Raw genomic sequence first — 22,998 nt, forward strand, 5'->3', positions numbered from 1 at the left:
TACCTTTACCAGTGACAGCGTGTGGACTCACACGCCGCTAACAACAGTGACATGTAAGACCCACGTGTTGCCATTATTCTTATTATTTTAAAAGTTTTCCAGCATGAATCCTAAGTTTCCAACGACTTCTCCCGGTTATTTCCACCATTAAAATATTATGTTTTGCAATTTTTTAATGTTTAATATGCGTGTTTAAAATTATTGTTAAAAATTGAATTTCGTGGTATGTAAACTTGTAATTATGGCCTGTGTAAGTGAAATATTAAAAAAAAAATGTGTATTGCATTTTTTTTATTACCTTTTATTTTTTGTTAAAAAAAATTAACTAACCAAATTCTAAAATCAAAGATTTATTTTTATTATGTTTCTAAAATAATATAAAATAAATATCATAATCAGCTCATAAGCATTCATTGGGAGTAAACTAAAAATTTAAAAATCTCACAAAAAATAATTTATTTAATCGAAACTTCTAAACACAATACATACTTACGATATTAAATTAATGAATTGATAGTAATAAATGTCAAGAATTAGCTATATCTAGTGAATAATTATGATATTAAAATTAGATTCTTGTGACGGTTAAAATTAATTTAATCTGATAGGATATAAATTTTTTTTTAAAAGAATATTTGTTTTAAATTTTAAATTAAATCATTTATTCTGAATTTTAAATTAGATCAATGAATAAAAACACAACTTAAAATAACAATCAAATAATAATACATCTTATACTAGATATAATGTATTAAAAATGATGTATTTTTTACTTGTATAAATAATCTCTTTATCTAAATTCTTACATGTCATAAATTTTTTAATAATTATAACAATATATAACATTTTATTCTAATCATCATTTTATAATTAAATCCAAATCCTTTTAGGAGGTAAATCTGCTGATTAACACCATACATGCTATGACAATGATCAATGCCAAACTAATACAATGTGAAGAATGAATTTTTTTTAGGAAATAAATTGAGAGAATGAAGCGAAAAAAATAAGTACAAAAAAAAAGAAAGTGCTGGCACTGTGAATTCACAGTGAAAACTCAGACATGGCACCATGAAACGTTGATGCCTTTATACGTGGGTGTGTGTGTGAACTGTAATGTGATTAGACATGTATGGCTATGTTTGAGACAACGCATAGTGTACAAGGATGATAGATCAAGCAATGTTCCACAAAATTACACGAGATCTTGCGAAGTAGAAACACAAGTACGGAGTTATCAGACACGTGTAAGTGCGATATGACTCCGTTGCATTGAATGTTATTTTTGTCCTTGGCTGGTCTTTCCCTCTATATTTATATGTCGACAAAAGGCATGAACGGCGATCATCATGAACAGCCCGCGTCCTTCAATCTCTAGTTGTTTCTTGCTAGACTCGCCACTCAATTTTAATTAATGGAGGCAGAAGAGATGAGATCATTTATTTATCAACACACGCATCACAGCTAGTCAAGAAACAGGATTCTATAACCATAACCATCTAGGTAATGGTCAAATGATAAGAACTTGAGATTAAAGAGTTTGCTTTCTCTGTAGTCTCAGATTCAAGTTCTTAATTAATCATATGATGACCACTGGAGACTTACATGGTCGTTAACTTCAGGGCCCGTAAGATTAGTCGTGATATGCGCAAGCTGGCCTGGACACCCACGTTAATCTAAAAAAAAAAAACAGAATTCTATTAGAATTCATCAGTTGCTTCGACTACATAAAATTTTAGGGTCCAGAGATATATATGTTTATTAATTTCATAGTATTATAAAATTAACTATGATGTGAACAACTTTATTTGAATATTTATATTAATTAAAATAAAATAAAATTATATAACTAGTCAAATTTTAAATTTATTCTTTGATTATTATGTGTTAAAGTCTTTTCAAAACTATTAAAAATTTATATAATTATTAATTTTAAAATTTATAAAATTAATTGAGTTATGATAAACTAACTGAATATTTATATTTACAAAAAAAACACTATTATAAATGATTCTTTGTGATCTAATTTGTATGCAATTTAAAAAGCTCAGGCCAGGCATTGCTACAATAATAAAGAGATTTTAAGGTATAATACTCGTAGAGTTCCCTTTTGTGAGGCTCACAAATTTCCAAGGGCCCGAGAGGATGAAAAACTGAGAATTCCCATTTTTTAATCAGACGATCGCTTTAAAATTTTGACGGTGCAGCGTTTAAAGGAAACAAAATGAAGGAGAAAAGGTCCACAGAGTGGGACAAAGCGTATAGTATCATACCGTGACTTTTACACAATTTTGTCATCGTTTTTGCCCTTTAATTGTAAATCAAAATCGAAGATTGTTATTCTCCCTTGTGATCTTATCCGTCTATAGCCGTGCTTTTGAGCCCTGGGGAAAAAAAAACATGACCTCTGATCTAAATGTTGAACAACTACATGTTGGGTTTTTTTGTTTATTATTTAGTGGAGTTTGAATTATTTGACCTAACCCTATTGCTTCTTTTATCGAGAAAAATGAATATAAATTTATTTGTGATTCTGGCACGCGACAAGCTCTCTTGTGCCTCGCTACAGGGGAGAGGGAGGAGAAGGGCTCGTCATCTTCATATTTAAATCGCAAGATCCAACCTTACGCTACGGACAAAAGGACCAGATATGTTATATCAATCGAGGAATTGTCGATGGGAACACGTGTGATCGAGCCACCTGGATGTGACCCCACGTGCAACATTAGCCGGGACGAAGTGCAAATATGTGAAATTAAGGGTTGTTATATGATCCCCTCTTCTTTCGTGGCAGCGGCAGGTGATTGGTCCTTGTTTTGGTTTCCACTAGCTATTTACATTGTACTTCGTGGCCGGGTTGGATATTTTTTTTATTAAAAAAATAAATATATAAATTGTTCTGATAAATATATAAAAATATCAAATATATAAATAAATAAAATAAAAAATCATATATATCAATAAATAAAAAAATATTAACTGTATATATATAGATATATATATTTATGAATCTTGAGATTATAAGCTTGAGATTTTTGTAATTGATAGGACCTGCTCCTATGTTTCAGATTCCCTGTCTGCATCTTGTTTTCCAGTATTCTGTCTGGATCTTGTTTTGGAAAACAGGATCTTGTTTTGGAAAACATTAATAATCTAATTTCCATGCATGGCAGGTTATTTTTTGCCCGCGCCTACGAGTTCATGCTTACAAGCAGGCTCAAGTTTGAATTGCAATTTAATGAGATGATAATGGTATAGACGCAGGGGAGGTTACTCCAAATACACGTGGGTAAAAAACACAAGGGCCTGTTCACTATATGATACTATTTTCTCGTTTTATTTTTATTTTCAAGTCTTCATTTCACAATAAAAAATGTAAAAAATATATTCACTTGTGAGATTAGAGAAAAAAATTAAAAAAATACATTAAAATTACAACTATTTTTTATAAGAAATTAAAATCAAAATAATTACCTTAATATTTTGTATTCATGACAACCAATTGTAGAATTTTAATTTAATTTTAAAAAATCACTCATAACATTCTATAGTTTAATCAAAATTATACTTACTAGATTTAAAAAATTACAATTCATGCATGCTAACATATAATATTCTTCTAATAAAAAATCTTTAAAAAATAAGTAATTATTTACAAAATTATTACTATATTGCATTTGTATATTGAATATAACAAAACTTGTCATTCTACTATTAAAAAAAAAAACTAATTAAAAAGAACTTTTATCAAAACACGCGGTGGACAAGTGTTGTAATCAAACCCCCTCCGTGTCCAATACGAAGATGCTTATTTGACCACAAATCCACGGCTTTCATAATTCACGCCAAGCTTTTTATTTGTTTTGCGAGGCAAAAAGACATTTTTCAAAGGATAAAAACGTGGTGGAGATAACAGTATCTTTCGTATCTCCGACGTCAAATCATGATGGAATACTTGTTTTGATAGTTTAATAACAAGAGGTGTATTTGAATTAATTTACGTATCAATCAAGGTAAAATCATCTTTTTTATCTGTTTAAAAAACACACCCTTGCAGAGCTTAAAAGGCAGTTTTGTATTATTTTAATAGTTATTTTTTATTTTTTTAAATTAAATATATATTTTTTATTTTTATTTTTTAACGATCTAAAAAAAGCACCCTCTCATTAGCTAAAAAGGTTTATTTTATATCATGATAATATTTTTTTTATTTTTTATGATAAATTAAAATGATATTTTTTATATTAACACATCAAAATAATTTATATATATATAAATTAATTTGAAGAAAAAAATAAAAAAAAAATATTTTTTTTCAACAATATTTCTGGAATATAAAAATAAATAAGTTCTATATATATTTAAAAGAATTTCATTTTAATGGCTAGTTACAAAATTTAAAACCAAAAAATCAAAGAAAAAGATATACTTTCTTAACCACCCCGTTAATCATTTAAAATTCAACACATAGAATACTATATACTATGATGAGATCAACAACTTGGATCGGTTCACGTGGAGCAGGATCTACATTTTGCTAAAGGTACGACTTACGAGAACGAGTGAATACAATATGGTATTTTAGCTCTGTTTAAATATTTATTTTTGAAAAGAAGCAGATATCGTATTTATTTATGTAACGAATCTGTAATTAAAAAGTATTCACCAACGTTCCCATGCCTTCCTAAGATACATACGATCCAGTTTAAAAGTCTGTAATATTTTGTTATTGTTAACAATATTATTGTTTTTTTTTAAAAAAAAAATCGAGAAATTCACAGTGCTCTCTCTTGCGGGAGAACCCAACTTATCCATTACTCCAGCCTAAATGTAGGCCATCTATTAGAGGTGAGGATGGAGTTTCTGTGCACCCTCCTCCATGAAACGAACTGTACCTCCTACTACGGAATGTTTCCCTCTGAATTTTCTGTGGAGAAAAGCATGATGGTGAAAGCTCCGCCGAACTGGTGGGTTAAACTAGTATAATTTAAATAAGTAAAACTTGGTTTGTATTTGGCATGGTTTAGTTTGAGCGAGTCGGTGTAATCTAGATAAGACTTAATTGTTTTTTTATAATTTTATAATAAAAAAATATAAAATTTATTTATAAATATCTAGCTTCACATATTTTTTTTATAACGTATATTCATATAAAATATTTTTAACCTTTTAATAGAGAATAATTTTATATATAATTGAATGTTTCTTAATTTTTTTCACTTTATTATGTGGGATAATTTTCTATTTCTATATTCACATGAAATATTTTTTAAAATTTTTTATATAAAAAAATAAATTTTTGAATATTTTTTTAATTTTTCTAAGTTAAAGTAAGCCAACTCATGTGATCTGCGATCAATCCCGGGTTTAATAAATTTGGAGATAAACTGATGGTTTAATTATGTTTGTTCGCCGGAGTTTTTTTCCCGGGGGCTCTCATCATCATTTTGTTGATACCGGGGAAACTGGACCTTGAGATGGTAAACCCAGCTGGGTCCTCTCCTATTTCTCGTTGATTGGTTGGTGCTCCTTTCTTTGATTACATATTTACCGAGATCTCGTGCTCCGATTAGTCTTGGGCGGGGATATCCGGTACTTCTTGCTAGAGTTCTTTTTGGATTGGGTAGATTCCTTCTTAGGGCAATGAACCTGGCAGGCCCGACCTTGCTAGAGATTCATATCATTAATAATATTAATATCTGTTTGTTTGTGAGAAAGTTCTTTTCTTTTAAGAAAAAAACTTTTCGTGTTGTTGCTTGGAAAACTGATTAGCAAGATTTACTGCTCTTTAAAAAAAAGTGATTTCTATTTTAAAAGATGGAGTACTTCTCTGCAGGTTGTATAATACTTTATTAATTCAGAATAAAAATAATTTTAAATACATAATATTATTAAAATTATACTTACACAAACAAACACACACACACACAACTAAATATTAAAAAAGAGATTAAGTGTATGTTTTTTAAAAACTCGTTTTATTACAAACAAACTGAAAGATAAATGTCTTGCAACATGTAATTCCCCAATCCAATGTCCACAATCCCCATTTAACAAGAAAAACTCGTGAGATAGGCAGGAACAAGGAGTTGTACGCTAGTTAGGTGTCTTTGATTGTAATAAATATTATTTTTTAAAATAATTTTTGTTTAGAGATGCATAAAAATATTTTTTATTTTATAAAATTTATTTTTATATCAATATTTCAAAATAATTTAAATAAATAAATAAAATAATAAAAATAATTTTTTTTATAAAATTTTTTTTAAACTAGTTCAGCTAGGTGCCGAAACACTCCTGCAACCAAAAAGATTAGATCCCCTCTCTAGCTTAAAAGTGGGCGGAGCATAAAAACTTTGGTGAAAGCAACCGTTGCTTGTACCAACCCTTGGTGTGTAAAGTTGACGTAGTTATTTTTTAAAATGTTAAAATATATTAAAATAATATATTTTATTTTAAAAAATTTAAAATCATAATACAAAATATATAAAAAAATAATTTTAAATAAATAAAAAATTTAAAGTTTTTATAAATACAGGATGGCTAATATTTCTAAACGGGCTCTTGAACCATCATACGAAAGACAGTGGCCTGACACACAGGGTCATAAGCAAGCCCATTTAACAGTGGCTCTGGCAAGACGAGGTGGTATAGAGGTTAGGTTGTGTACTTCTTATAATAAGATTATTATTTATGCGAAAAAAGAAAGTAATAAGATTATTATTATTTTATTTTTCAATCTGGCCCTGCATGCCGCAGTCTGCAGGCACAACATCCAACGCAGCATTTAAGCCAAGATCTAGTCGTACATCTATCTATTTATGATTGCCACGTCAATCTGAAGGTTGATCATTGCCGTTCAACAAAGCATAAAGAAACACAACTGGATTAACATTGCCACGTCAACTGAACGATAAAATACGAGGAAAGAAAAGGACAATCTATTATTCCACGCAAATGAGCGCAGCCATGAACCTTTCGTTGTTCCTGAGATTGAAAATAAGCGCAGCCATGGACCTTTCGTTGTTCCTGAGATTGAAAATAAACAGTCTGTGTAATAGCACTATAACAAATGGAGGCTGAGCAGGAGCCCATCCCGTCCTTTATTTACGCATCAAGTCTCTCAAAAGATAAATCAGTGATTTAAAATATGTTTTGGGGTTTTATATATATGGATCGAAATTAGCCCGGTTTAATTATTTAACCCAATTAAAAATCAAAATATTAATGGGTATAGCAGACACACTGACAGTGACACTGGGATCTAGCAGCACGCACATGGATATTCACCATGGTTAATTCTTGAACTGGCACTTGTTATTCCACACCCGTTGAAGAGCTGCTGGTTACAGGAATGCATCGCTTTGATGACAGACATGCATCTTAAGCCCAATCAATACACGATAACAAATTAAGCATTCCAATGTAAAATTCTATCTCGAGAATCGAAACTTGCGCATGGATAAGGGAGGCGAGAGGGCATGAAGAACATGGAAATAACATCAAGATACTATCTTGATGACGGCGGAAGAGGGTGGTGATCAGCCCCTTTCCCTTGGCTCCAGATTTTTAATCCTTCTGTTTCTTCTTCTAATCGTAAACAAACAAGCATGTCTGTGTTTATAAGAGCACACTTAAAGCAGCGACCTCCTCCAAAACAAGAAAAAGGCGCATAAAAGGATTGGTTATCATCAAACACAGTGCCACGATGTGCTCCTGGAAATTAGATGGGTTTTCGCTTGTTCTGGAGTGCCGGGAAAATTATTTTATGAAGTGATTTTGATTTAAAAATACACTAAACAGGATATCTATCTAACATAGCACGTGTGCTGTCAGGGTTATTCATTTTATCGCATGTGTGATGATGGGACTCTTCAATGCGGATTACGTACAAAATCAATCCCCGAGGAACAAGGTTACTTCGCAATTAATAAGCAGCAGTCTAACTTGTTTATTAGGGCACTGCCTTGCAGTCCGTACCATTACATGGGTCCGTGTCTAACAATTTATAATCATAGGATTAACTTCAGATATTTTATTCTAGTGATTAATGATTACGGTAATTTGTACCTGCTCTCACTTTTTTCTAGTTTTTTTTTTATTGTTTGTAAATGGTTCCAAATAACATTTTAAGAAAAAATATTTTTTATTTAAAATTATTGTTTATTTTTTTTTATATTCTATTGTCAAAAATAATTTTTTTAAAAATATTATTTTAATATTTAAAAAAAAAAACTTTAAAATCAATTATTACCATATTCTCAAATCCTAAGCAAGCTATCTGTGCCTGTGCCTGTGCTTAATGCATTCATGCAAGTTTCTTCTTGCAACCACTTTTAAAAATCTAACAGGAGATTATAACTTGAGGGACAAATCCAACACCCCCCTAAACCACCATCTCTAATAGCGCACTTGGGATTGGATTTGAAAAACATTTTAAAAAAAGTTTAACTTTTTTTATTTTGAATTAATATATTTTTAATATTTTTAAATCATTTTAATATGATAATCTTAAAAATAATTTTTAAAAAATAAAAAAATATTATTGATATACTTTTTTAAATAAAAATTATTTTAAAAAATAATCATAACCACTTTCCCAAGCATGCTCTGAAGCTGATTAAGATATTTTGTTGAGATAAATTTGGGAAATTAATTAATGTGATGCATAGCATATATGGGCATATGACATTCGCATAAACTAATAGATATAAACCAGGCCTACATGATTCACAATGTAGGCCTGGCTAAAAATCAAAGAGGCTTAGTGGATTTGGGCTTTGCTTTGTCGGCTGCAAGAACAGCTATAAAACACGGTGGCGCGGAGAGGAAAACAAACATGATATTTCATTTAATCTACTTATCTGCCCAACTGATCTCTTATCTTGCTAGGAAAAAGGCGAAAGTGTTGTTTTCCAATCATTGGTATTATAGGTAATAGCTTCTGATAAATAATCAGCAAAGGTGAGTTCATTTAGAGGTCGATTATGGCCGATCCTTCCGGAGTGGAGAAGGGATTTCTTCCTCTGTCGATCCCAGTAACTACGACGACGGAGCTGCTTCGCAGTTCAAGATAAGACAAAAACATATTGGTAAATTAGGCTAAACTTCAAAAGCAACATCTTTGATAATGGCGTGCTAAACCTGTACAGTTCTACTCCATGGGAGGGTCAATCCATGCATGATATTTATGGTTGTGTTTTGCTGAGTCTGCCAATTCCAGAAAAAAGACTTTGTTTTCTGTCAGTGCTCATTAATGGAGGTAAATGGCCTGCCTCTTTTTTCAGGAAAATGCATGATGCCCTTAAGCATAAAGCAAATTAAGCAAATGTATCAGCCAACTGCCGACAGTAGCAGATAACCCCACCACAAGTCGGATCCGTTTCACATGTGCGCGTATCCCTTATCAGCCATCACCAGCCCAATGGCCCCGCGCTCCGCTTATAATATATCTATTCCATCCTATGAAAACCTACCCACCACCAAACTAAGTTCTATCCTCTTTTTGTCATCTTGGAACTCTTGCTACCCAACATTTTAATATTTATTTACTTTTCAATAAGCGGATGATTAAAAAAAAACACGTTCCAACAATTTGTATAGGTGTTTATTATCCGCAATACGCGGAGAAGATGAAAAAAAAAATTGAACATCAAAAGTTTTTTTCATCACATGTGAAGCTAATTTGATATTATTATTATTATTATTATTATACCTAATTTAAAATCTTAAAACTTATTAATATGATTTTTTATTCAATTAGATTTGAGATTAATGCAGGTAAGCCTTGCCTTGGCATAACTAAGTAAACCTAAAAGTTTAAAAATAACTTAAATAATGGATAAAAAACACGGTTTAATTTTAAAAAAAATTAAAAATGATATCTTTTTTATTTTAATATTAAGACAAAAATATATTGGGTTGACTTGCTGCTTAACCAACTAAATCCAAGACCTGGATCATGGATTCCACTAGATTTAATATTTTTTTTAATTAATTTTTACTTAATAATATGTTAAAAAAATAGACACTCACAAAATTATGAATCAATCAAATATCGAGATTTTTTTTGAGATTATGATAACCTTATAAAAACAAACTGAAATAAATTATAAAGATCAATTTAAAACCATTCTAATGTTAAACAATAAAATTAAAAAAGAAATAAAATGGGTTCAATACAAAATAAAATAAAATTAAAAGATAGAATTGTAAAAACAATAAAAAAGAAAGGAACTAGTATGTCAACTTTTAACCTCTCAATTCAACTCATTATCTCTTATAAATTTAAAATTAGCTTAAATATGAGTTACTTTATTCTATTTCGATGTAGTTGACATGATATATCTAAAAGAAACTTAGAAAATCGATAAAAAATATGGATTGGTTTTTTTAATTATCATTTTTATTTTTAATTAATCGCGCGCGTGAGTGTTCAAAAGGGTCCTCAACTTCCGTTTGCTGACTTGCAATCGCCAAGTCCCCCGAATCTTTCATTTTTCTCTCTCTTTGCGCCAAGTCAGTCTTTCTTTCTCGTGCTTGCCAATCCAAGGGGCTCTTTGCACCTCGTTTATCTCCTCCCGTCTTCTTATCCACAAGGAAAGAAAGAGCTTCGCTGGTCAAACCTTAATCGCTAGCTGCCATCATGTGGGAAATCCTACAGACAGGTCAAAATTGGTGACTTCAAAATCTATCGACACATCCATTAAGCTTTCTCTATGGATAATATCGTTGCCATTTGAAGTTAACTGGACGAAACGTGTATCCACATCGCAAGCTGTTCTTAACGTGAAAAAACAAAAAGAAGAAAAGGAAATGTGTAGAAAATCTAGCTGTCTGACCCAGAACACAAATCCAGTTGGGCGCGCCTTAGCCAGACCCAGATTGATTTCCTATCTAGTTTCTGTCCACATGTTTTTAATTTCTATTTCGATTTTTGTGTATGAAAATGTGTTTTTAATGAACTTTTGAGTATCAGGGCTAGTATCATTCAATATCTTCTCCAATATCATGGTTACAATTCCCCCAGATTAAATTTGGTAAGCTGCTCGTACGAGAGCCCTGGTGGTAGATGTCATGCTGACTGTATTGAGTTCACCTTTTCTTTCTACGAACGCAAGGACGGTGGCGCCTATTGACTCTGCGAAGAAATGGTTCTTGTTTTACATGGGATATTAATCATTTAACATTTTCTTTCAAATTGTATTTGAGCATGTCTAACTTGAAAAATATTGAATTGATATTTTTTTAATAACTTTTTTTTATAATTTTAATAGGTTAATATAATTTTTTTTATATAAACCCCAGTGTTTTCTTTAGCCAGAACTCTATCCCCTCCATATTATTACCATTTTGTTATTGATTGCTTGTTGTAGATATAATTTTAAATATTTAAAATTTTAAAAAATATACATAAATATATGATTTTATTAAATATATAACCGGTTATGATTTGTATTTAAAATATTTTTTTTAAAAATAAAATAATCCCTTTATTCTTTTATTGTATTCGATATACAATGATTTAATTTATTTGCAAAATAAAGTTAAAATTTATGCTTTACAAGTAAACAAATTTGAGCATTTATTGCATAATAATATTTAATAATTTAATATTTTAAAAAATATTTTTAATTTATCTTCAAAGTATTATAGATAACTCTTATGAGATGTCTAGACTTGATTTAATAAAGTTTTGTTTTTTATAAACTTTGGATGCACACAAAGGAAGTTTAAGATTTCTTGAGAAAGTTTTATTGCTTAAAGTGCTTGTTTTAAAAAAAAAATTGCATCTTCAATAATTTTTTTTATTTTTTATAGATCGAGTTACTTTATTTATAAAGTTTTATAGAAGTTTTTGGATTTTTTTCTAATATTACATGATATAATTTTATTGGTTGATTTTTATTAATAAAATCTTGTATTTATGAGAAGATATTTTTAATATTTTTTTAAAGTATTAATTTTTTATTAATAAAAAATATATAATTACTCATTTATTATTCATGTATTTTATTTCATTTTTATTTTATCTTTTCATAAAAAATAAAAATATATAAAAAAATGTAACCGGTAAATTTTTTTGTTCGTGCAATTGTTGTACACCTGTTAAGGTACGGACTGTCTTAAAACGTGGAGAAATCAAATTGATTTTACGGGCAACCTGGCATTTTCTCAAAATTTGCTTGTGCTGCGCCTAAAGCGGCGATATTGCGGTCGTTGGCCACGGAACCGTACGCAACCAGATCGAAAATCACAGCATTTTCGAAAAGGATGATATATACTGTATTTTCATGCTTTGCGATTAGAACGATGGAATTCAGGGGTAAAAATTGGTTTAAATCATTTGATTTAACTTGATATATAAATAAAAAAATCAAAATTAAATCAAAATATTTTTCTCTTTCACAATACTGAACAAAATTAAATTGAAAAACTAAACTAAACTATAAATTTAGTTCCGTTTTATATTTTTAAGATTAAAAAAAGTTTAATTCAACTCGTGGGTTTCTTAATTATACCATTTTTAACATGTTATTATTTAACAAACCTTGATTTTTTTAATCCAGTTTGATTTGATTTGATTTTTTTATTTTGATTTTTGAAATCAAAACATGTTGAAGGTTTTTTTTTAAAAAAAATTTCTAACTGAAATTATATAAAAAAATTCAAAAAACTATCAATTTAGTTAACTCTGATTTGTAAATATTTCAAATAATCCAGTTAATTTTCTCATCCTTGTTCACTATGTGAATTGAGAATGGACCACCAATGGTTACAGATTAAAGAATCAATGACACTTGGAGAATTCATAACTTGGAGGAAATGTATATATGAAATCACCATGGGATTTGAAAACTTAAGGTAGTATTGGACCACCGAATTTTTGCAAATTAAAGAGTTAATGTGACGTTTAAAAATCAGAATTTGGAGTTACATTCTATTTTCACAGCCATTATAGCTCTAATTGGTTGATATAGAGTCCATTATTAAACACAGAGACTCTAAACAGTTAATTATATAAAAGAAAACAAGGGAATAGCTAATATTCCTCCTTGGTGTCTAATCATAACCATTTTTTCCCCTTGGCCGAACCATTGTTTTAGAATAATTAAAATGTTAATCAAATCTTCAAAAGAATCAATTACGTCATTTCGCCACGCAACAAAATGGACCACCGTGCCATCAAATGATCGATCAGCCCCATTGACTTTTATTCTTCGCCTACACTTTCAATTATTCAATATATATTTTCTCCTCGACCACATGTGATATCGAACACAATCACATTAACATATGATATAATTTCATGTCACATGAACTATGTGGCACCATTAAGCCCGCCATCGAACATATCTTTCCGAGAAACAAATAAACAAAAGAAAATCAAAATGACTTCATTAATTAGTTTACTTATGCCGTGGTTAACCTGTGACTGTATGGGATTTGAAAGTCTTTCGTTGACCAGCCACTAGCAATCCGTCGAAGAAAAAAATAATAATAAAAGTGATCTAAGTCACCACGTGGAAGCATCGGAAGACGCACAATCCATTTTGATCTTGCCAGCTCCATCTCGCGCGTCTATATAAACTAACTGCAGCTTCGTTGTACCTTATTAATCCATTTCATAATTACTTGCACGAAACAGAAAATCAAGTCTCCTCCTCTTCAGTTCTCTCTCTTTCCCTTGAAACTTCAGATAAGGGTCAATAATTTCCCTTCGAGTTCATTGTGTTGTTTCCTAGCTAATCATGGCTGGCGGAGGGTTAGCGCCGGCGAAGGCCGGAGGAGTGGAGTTTGAGGCGAAGATAACTCCGATTGTCATCCTTTCTTGCATAATGGCTGCCACTGGTGGCCTCATGTTTGGCTATGACGTTGGGGTTTCAGGTTGTTAATCCTTCCGTCCTCCCCTAACTCTTCATTTCGTTTTCAATTTTTTTCTTAAAGCATGCTCAATTCTACTAAGAAGTTTCTGTGCATTCTTTGGACAACTTTGATTTCAGTTTTTTTCTCTCCTGAAAAAAGCTTAAATCTCTTTTAGACTTGAAGGTGAAAACTCCTTGATGGATAAAATTAATTGAGACATTTAGAGTTAGAGTTTGTGTATATTTTCCAAAAGAGTGAGGGTGGGGAGCAGAAACTCCCGCCAAACAGACGGGAAGGTTCTGTTTCCTTCAGAATTACTATAATACCCCCGTTTAGTGGGCCAGAACATCGGGGTACTTTAGGAAATACAGTGATCCTAACCGTTGGCGTGAGGAGAGAGTTCGCTCTAGTTTTGGCAGCGCAGGGAGCACTGTTTGGTGGTTGGTATCGTTACTCAAACACCAATCAAAGTGTAGAATTTTTCCCGTGACTGATTTTGCTTCCCAAGGACGCGCCGCCACTATTTCCTCATAAATTTTTTTTAACCCCTTTTATATTTAGTTGTTTTTTTAAAATTCTTCTAGGCCCTTTAATAATTATTTTTTTGAAATGTTTAAGATCCTTATTGTTTAATTGGATTAAAAAAATTAGATGATGTTATTAATTTATGGATACGTTATTAATACATGATGATGATGATCAGGTGGTGTTACATCAATGCCCGATTTCTTGGAAAAATTCTTCCCAGAAGTTTATGGGAAAACCCAGGATCCCAAACTTAACAGCAATTACTGCAAGTACGATAATCAGAACTTGCAAATGTTCACATCATCGCTTTACTTGGCTGGCTTGGTAGCAACTTTCTTTGCATCCTGGACTACTAGAAACCTAGGCAGGAAGCCAACCATGTTGATTGCTGGGTTTTTCTTTTTAGTTGGTGTGGTGATTAATGCTGCTGCTCAAGACCTTGCCATGCTCATTATTGGCAGGGTTTTACTTGGCTGTGGAGTTGGTTTTGCTAATCAGGTTCGTATATTTACACCATCTACTCTGCTATGTCAGTTTGTAAGATTTTTATTTTTATCTCTATAATTTATTGCTTTTAAAAAATAATTTATTTGATTAGTCAAAGAATCTTGGACACCTAGCTGGTTAAAATTGAAAAATAAAACAATTACGCGCATTTAAATTGTCGCTTCTCAAATATTTAGGAGTCCATAGTTTAATGTGAGAATTGAATTATGAATTGCGGGCTAAAGGTAGTTTCTCAGGGAGGCATCCAATCTAAGTAGTTTAATTAAGCAGAGGATAAAGGCCTATCAATATCCTGATGTCTTGCCGACATAATTTCATTTTCAAAGTTGATAGTTAGTCGATGGCGCAATTTACGAGACCGTAAATTGTGTTTCCATTATAAAAACACCAATTAGGTGCTCTCTGATCGACAAGTCAGCTTGCTAGTCAAAGTGTTGAGATAGATTCTTAATTTTATTTTATGTCTACGAATCTTTTTGTGCCATGTATAATTTTCACAAACGTAATCCTTCGTGCACTGATGCTTTGATAGCTACGGGATGAAATATGGGAGCTTATCATCAAATCAAAATGCATGACGAGCACATGTCATCTTTTTGGCTTTAAATACATTCTAGCCATTAGATGTTCTTACACGTGATCGAGACCTTTTATCTCTCTCTTTTTTGGCTTGATCGTTGAATGTGTCATATGACAAGGATGGATAGCTTGGAATTATCCATAAAAAGTGACAACCAATTTCATTGTATCTTGCTTCTTGCCTCAATAATGATTTTCTTTGAAAAGTCCTTTGGTTCATTTATTGAATAACGTGATTTTGAAGGGCTGCAGGCTGTAGACCCTTCGCTATTTTTTTCCAACTGCTAGTCATAGCTTGTGTGGGGGTGTGTACATTTTTTAATTGTTTATCCTATCGTAGGACCTTAAACTCAACGGCTTGTGTGGAAAACATTGTTGCTGATGTAAAAACATAAGAGCAGTCCTAAAGTCAAAATTGAATAGACAGGGGGTCGTTTATATATATTTTTTAACTACTTTGATAGTGCAATACCATATTCCGATTCAACAGTTTTCGCATTAGTTGTCAAGAAATTTAAAATTGTCTTTTGTTTATTATATCTGATGATCTCAATTTCAATACATGACAGGCTGTGCCATTATTTTTATCTGAGATAGCACCTACTAGAATTCGTGGAGGATTAAACATACTCTTCCAGCTTAATGTGACCATTGGCATTCTCTTTGCTAACCTTGTCAATTACGGGACTGCAAAGTAAGTCTTCTTTTCTAACAACCTTACTTTATTGCAATAACATAAATTATAAAGAGAAAACAAACAGGATTGTAGAATAGTCACCATTACAATATTATAACCATTTCTTTCTACATATTGGTATCAAATTACGTGTGGACTGGAAAGGTAATCACTTGGCAGGAACTGTTCGAACTTCGAACCCGGGAACTTTTTTTATTCGAATATACTAAAAAACGCATGCAATCTTCCCCTTTGCATATATATCCACAGCTCCACTGTTGACATTAAGGTTAAGGATTAAGTTTGAAATCATCGAAGATCAACAACTTCCTTATCTACCAACAAGAGACGAAAAAAATCTTTGGAGACCAATATGAGAGTGGTTTGGCTTAAGTATAAAAATTAAAAGAAGATGAAATCTTTGCACGACAGCATGAGGAAGCAAGATAAATCTCAATTGTCTACCTCCAATTGTTTCCCCCCATTAATTTTAGTTTCTTTTTGTCCATGACAATCAAAATACTTGTCATATGTGCAAATCTGATGTGCTCCCCTATAGTCTGATGCCATCCCCCTATATACTCCACAAGCCACATGAAACTAGGATGACTATTACAAATTTAGGCTATATTCTTACTTTTGCTGCTAATAATTAATTTGTTAATTATATTTGCTGGGTGCCTTATCTAAACAGAATCAAAGGAGGATGGGGTTGGAGACTCTCATTGGGCTTGGCTGGTTTTCCGGCACTTCTCTTAACCGCAGGGGCTCTCCTGGTGTTAGAAACCCCTAACAGCCTCATTGAGCGTGGTCGCCTGGACGAAGGAAAAACTGTGCTTAGAAAGATTCGTGGTACAGATAACATTGAACCAGAGTTCTTGGAGCTCGTTGAAGCAAGCCGAGTGGCAAAAGAAGTAAAACATCCTTTCAGAAATCTCCTCAAGAGGAGGAATTGGCCCCAACTAGCTATAACAATAGCCTTGCAGGTCAGTACTTTCAATGAATGGAAACTGTAACTGACATCTTCCATCAATTTGGTTAAATTTAAGAGGCATTTAGACTGCAATATGTATCAACGTGAATTCACTATGATACTTGCCGAGCATAATAATGAGGACCTGATTAACCTAACAAATTAAAAAGCACGTTTCAGCTTTCAATCATACCATATAGTTTTCACCAGTTTAGTTATTCGTAATACCTCATTACCTTGTATTCCAAAGATTTGCCTGATGATCTTTAATTCACTGTTGCAACAGATCTTCCAGCAATTCACAGGAATTAATGCAATCATGTTTTATGCACCGGTTCTATTTGACACAGTGGGATTTGGCAGTGATGCTGCCCTTTATTCAGCTGTTATAATTGGGGCTGTCAACGTTCTTTCCACCTGTGTATCCATCTACTCAGTGGACAAAGTTGGTCGCAGGATGCTCCTACTGGAAGCTGGTGTCCAAATGTTCTTCTCTCAAGTGGTAATAGCAATAATACTGGGAATTAAGGTTAAAGACGACTCTAATGACCTTCATCGTGGTTTCGCAGTTCTAGTAGTTTTGATGGTGTGCACATTTGTCTCTGCCTTTGCATGGTCTTGGGGGCCTCTAGGATGGCTAATCCCCAGTGAGACTTTTCCATTGGAGACTCGCTCAGCTGGTCAAAGCGTCACTGTCTGTGTCAACTTGATCTTCACTTTTGTTATGGCACAGTCCTTCCTCTCCATGCTCTGCACCCTGAAGTTTGGCATCTTCTTGTTCTTCTCTAGTTGGGTGTTCATCATGTCAATATTTGTGGTATTTCTGCTGCCGGAGACGAAAAATATACCTATTGAAGAGATGACTGAGAGAGTGTGGAAGAAACATTGGTTCTGGAAGAGATTTATGGACGACAATGAGGAGGTAGCAGCAACTGGAGCTAATGGTGACCACTCACCGAAAAAGGGGCATTCTAATGGACTTGATCCTGCTTCCCAGTTGTAAATTTGAGGGGTTTCAAGGATACTACAAAATGAATATCGAATAGCTATCAAATTTTCCACGTGTCCGCTCTAGGATATGATTGTAAGAAATCTAGGGCCGGTGGGATTTTTACATTGTTTTATGTTTTATAGCTGCCTACCTTATACCTTATACCTTAATGAAAAGTTCTCTTTGCTTTGATTACTTGGCGAGTTAGCCCTCATAACTAATTATCATCTGATTAATACCTTTAGGCCTCATCATCCTGGCAAAACTAGGTTCTGGGCCTTTGGGCCGGGTTTCTCACCACCCTTCCGCCATACACCACCAAAGAAAAGGGCCAGAATTTGGTCTTAAGCTCGGTTCTATAATATTGGGCTATTTTCTGGTAGCTAAACTAGCCAGCGTACTTGTATCTTTTCTTATATGTTGAAAGAGATTATTCCACGACTAGGCTTCGAGCTCGATGATCCTAACGATTCTCTGTCGAAATTTACCTCTCAAATAAATTGATAAAAAAAACAGTGAAAATTTAACATTCCAAAAAAAGCATGGAAGGGCAATCGATGCGTGAAAGGTGCTTTACAAGCTTAATTTATGCAAATATATATGAGGTTATTTGGGATCCCACTTAAATGAGCGTTTCTCCTCCTAATTGTCAGTTTCTCCACCAACCAAAGTCTTCGACACTATATCCACTAAATTGACAACATATTCTAACTGCAATGGAAATAAATTTGTTTAATTAACCTCGGACGCTCAATAAGTTGATCTACAGAGGGCGATGGAATGCACAATGATATATATATATATATTGATTGGTGAGATAAAGAAATAAACACAAGCAGGACTGATTCATAGAAGCTGTGATTGTCCACATGGAAGAAGTTTGTCTTCACAGCCTCTGTGACACAGTGCGATAAGAGGCCCTACTGTTCTCAGTGCCATTCTTTTTATTGGGCATACAGCCTAGAGTCTTAGATAAATGGTTATTGATTAAGATTATCTCAAATTCTGTCCTAAATTCACTCGACTAACATCTGGGATCGAGAGAAATGCCAATATTCAATTTACTGGTCAATTTTCTTTATTAGCATACCGCGGCTCTACGGTAGCCAGGTGACATCATCACTATTTTTTTTTAATCAAAGACTTGAAACGGGAGTTTACCAAAAAAGTGTTACAAAATTCGAGTCGAGAAGAAGTTGTTGGATGGAGAAATATGCTGGTGAAGAGCAGTAGCGTAGCGTTGCGGAGGTTGCGAGACCATACTTGTCCGATGAACAAAGTAAGGAGTTTGACTCCACCGGCAGGAAGTAATAGTGGTGGGCTCGTCATCATTGCCACTGGAATCCCACCACTCACCAACACCTATGATTCTTTCCTCTCAAGTTGCTGCATGCCGAAAACAGCGAGGATGGGTGAGGCAACTACAATATCAAACCTAATTCGCTTTTCAAAAAATATTTTACCTCCAGATCCGAATATTGTTAACTCTGTCAGTGTAATTATAATTTTCTTCTCCAATAAAATAAAATTTAACACTAGCTTTCAAGTATATTATTTTTTCCTCCATGATCCATTGATTATTATTAAATTAATCATGGGCAAACAATTTTTTTTCATTTTAATTATATAATAAAATAACTAAAATATGATTTTCAAGCAAAATAATTTAAAATTTGCCTTATGAGTGTTCTTGTATTTTTATAATTTTTTTTTGTTATTATAATGACCGCAGAATGGTAATTTAATATTTAATAAAAAGTATAATAAAATGATAAAAATATTATTAAAAATAAATATTTTAAAATTGAAATCAATGAAATTTTTCATCTTTTCAGATATTATTAAATTGGTTTGGAGATAACTTAATATTTAACTAAATATAAATAAATTAAAAACAAATAAAAAGACAAGTTATACAAACACATTCACTAGCGTCTAGGATCGCTTGTGTCTTTTGGGTGTCTCTCGTGTGGCATCTTCCAGCATCAAAAAATGCTCTTTCTTTTTTTTCTTGATTTTTTTATGAAAAAATATTATTCTTTTTAATTTTATTCTTTCATCAACTTTTTTGATTTTTTATGTTAATTTTAATCTTCATTCTTTTAACTTTTCCAGGCCCTTTAGCTAAGTTATTTTTTTTTAATTTTACCCTTCGACCCATATATAAAATTTATTTTTTATTTCAATTTTTATTTTTTAATTTCTATTTTTTTCTTGAAAATTTTTATTATAATTTAATTTTTTTTCAATGTCATTATTCAGTATTTGATTGATTAAAAATTAAATTTCATGCTTTTTTTTCTAAATAGAATGTTTCAATTTTAATGATTTGGGTTATGAATTTAAAAGTAAACATATTTTTTTTAAAAAATGAACTTTATAACTCTTTTTTTTTTAAGTTATTTCAATCTTATTATTTGAGTTATAAATTTAACAAAATATCCTAGAGTGACTTGATCTTGATTACTAAGATTATAGATTTGTTATATTAATTTGGGTGGATTATGATCAATTTTTCATTTCCTTTTCTTATCCCATCTTATTCTTCTTCTTTATTTAATGTGTGATGAATTGAGATAAAACGTTTCTCTCATTTTGAATTTTTTTCTAAGCAATCCTAATTTTTTTTTAAAAATCTTGATTTATCTATTATTTTTAACTTTTCATTTCTATCTAATAGAAATAAAACTAACTTATTTTATCTAGATTTATATACATGTGTGTGTGTTTCAAAAACATAAATGTGATGTTGATACCTCAACATCATTTCTTATGGAAAAAAGAAGAAGAAGACAACCGGCGGCGAAGTGCATCAACCGAGCCAAGTTGCCAACTATTGGTTCTCAATACTTAGATTGAAATTCCAAGTCATTTACCCCACGTCTCAATTTGGAAGGCGACATGAGACAAGAAATGGTATGGACCCCTTCAACCCATCTCACTAATTAATTTGATAATATATTTTACTGGCCTGGTCAGATATGGAGACCGCAGTGGCCACTCAAGTATTTCTCAGTTATTTTCTTTAACAATATTTGCATAAGGGCTTCTCTAACGTGTGTTTCGTGTTAATTTAAGGAAATAGCAAAATTAAATTACATAATCGATGATATTGAATCATGGAATATAGTTTTACTCAATTACGAAAATAAATCAATTAATTATATAAATGATTCTTTTAATAGCATCAATTATCGTGTGCCTTTAAAACATATGTTAAAAAAAAAAAATACTTCACATGAACGCTTCATTTGCATATTTGTTTTTTATTACTTACAATCAACATATTTGGTTTAGAGTTTCTCAACGAGAACGCGGAGGTCCTCTGTTTGTCTCAAATGGTGTCCGAAAAACAATCTACACGTCAGCAATGAATCATTTAAACGACAAACCTATTCCCTCTAACTTTTAAATTACTTTACACCTAGACACGTGTGGTAGTTTGTCCTTCTTCCGTCTAAACATTCTGAAGGGAAAAGATCAATAAAAGAATTTTATAAGTGCACGGTCTCTCGGTCCTTGTAGTTTGGAGTTTGGACCTCTGTCGTCAATTTACAGTAAAAAGGGTCCTCAATCGCATATATTAAGATATATGGGGGACCAAAGTCTCATTTTCTTAAAATCTATCATCATTAAATGACACCAAGCTGCCAGCCAAACCCCATGTAAATTCCAAAAGATTTATAAACGCCTCAAGCGAAAGGTGCCTCTCCAGTTCTCATCACTCAATTCAAGCAAAACAAACCCACCAAGCATCTCAATTCTCACAGTTTTGCGGCCATGGCTTTGGTGATAAGGGCCGTGGCTCTGCTGACGGCAATGACATTAATGCTGGAGTTGATCCATGCAGCCGTGTACAAGGTTGGGGGCTCTGCTGGTTGGACCGCTAGCGGTAACATTGACTACAAACAATGGTCTGCTACCAAGACATTTCAAGTTGGTGACGTAATCCGTAAGTTAATTCATTGCCCTTTCTTCCCTCATCAATCTTTACTTTTTATGGCTGCATTTGGGTTGTCCATTCTGACTTTACATTTCATAATTCTGGGGGTTCTCATTTTCCATACAAACCATAATCTTGTAGGCTAAAGTTGATAGTTTCAGTTTCCAGTCACCAATGTTTTCTTAGAAATATTGTTTTATGGTTTCCATATAATCTCAAAATCTGGTTATTGGCGGACAAGTTCTGCTAGTATCGTGCCTTTCCAACTCTGCTATATTTGCTTTACAATTTACCTCTCGTGACCTCTCATTGTAATTAGGTGGCTTAGCATAATGCGTGCAGATCAAGACCACCAGCAGCAAACTTTCCTGGCTATTCTCTCTCCCTCACATAATTTCTTTGCTTGTTTGTTCTGGATTCAACGTTTTGATGTTTGATCTTGACGGGTACTGTTGTTAATCCCAGTTGGCTGTCCCTGTGGCAAGCCCAACTGTGCATGTAAACTGGCCACATGTGTGGGTGGGTGACCTGTAATCCTCAAGTGCGCTGAGCAATTTTAGCTCCAACGTTTACTTGTTAAGATTTCATGATGATATTGGTGGGCCATGCAGATGCTAGCATTAATGTATATTATATGTTGCCCCCACCATAGGAACTCTGACCCTTCTGTTCTAGCATGCTTCAATAATGATGAATCGCACTCAGCATGCTACATTCCCCTATAGTCCATCACATTGACGCCGTAAATTTCGTGATTTGGCATGATAATGTCGGTATGGGTCTCTTTCTTTTGAGACATTTCATGCGAGGTGGGAGGCAAGTAAAACTGTAAAACATCACATCCGTTCGTACAATTTATGGAAATGACGAGGAATATAAGGAATTTCTTGCTCTGGTTGGGGGGGGGGGGGGGGAAAAAATAATATTCCAAAGCT

The 22,998-nt window shown here is 32.6% G+C and overlaps 2 protein-coding genes across 2 annotated transcripts in view; both read left to right on the top strand.

Moving 5' to 3' along the window:
* The first annotated feature begins 13,618 nt into the window (after window positions 1-13,618).
* On the top strand, window positions 13,619-18,315 carry LOC105123591 (sugar transport protein 13-like). Its single transcript, XM_011023251.1, has 5 exons — window positions 13,619-13,887; window positions 14,570-14,892; window positions 16,050-16,174; window positions 16,851-17,142; window positions 17,416-18,315. Exons 1-5 carry the CDS (start codon window positions 13,752-13,754, stop codon window positions 18,130-18,132), a joined length of 1,593 nt encoding a protein of 530 aa, XP_011021553.1. The 5' UTR covers window positions 13,619-13,751; the 3' UTR covers window positions 18,133-18,315.
* A 3,453-nt stretch (window positions 18,316-21,768) lies between these two features.
* LOC105123593 (Cupredoxin superfamily protein) overlaps window positions 21,769-22,998 on the top strand; it is a 2,493-nt gene continuing 1,263 nt past the window's right edge. Inside the window, exon 1 of the mRNA XM_011023253.1 lies at window positions 21,769-22,072. Within this exon, the coding sequence (XP_011021555.1) occupies window positions 21,901-22,072 (172 nt within the window). The 5' untranslated portion in view covers window positions 21,769-21,900. The remainder of the gene's footprint in view (window positions 22,073-22,998) is intronic.

This window comes from Populus euphratica, unplaced genomic scaffold, assembly GCF_000495115.2.
Source record: "Populus euphratica unplaced genomic scaffold, PopEup_1.0 scaffold9.1, whole genome shotgun sequence".
Taxonomy (NCBI): Eukaryota; Viridiplantae; Streptophyta; class Magnoliopsida; order Malpighiales; family Salicaceae; genus Populus; species Populus euphratica.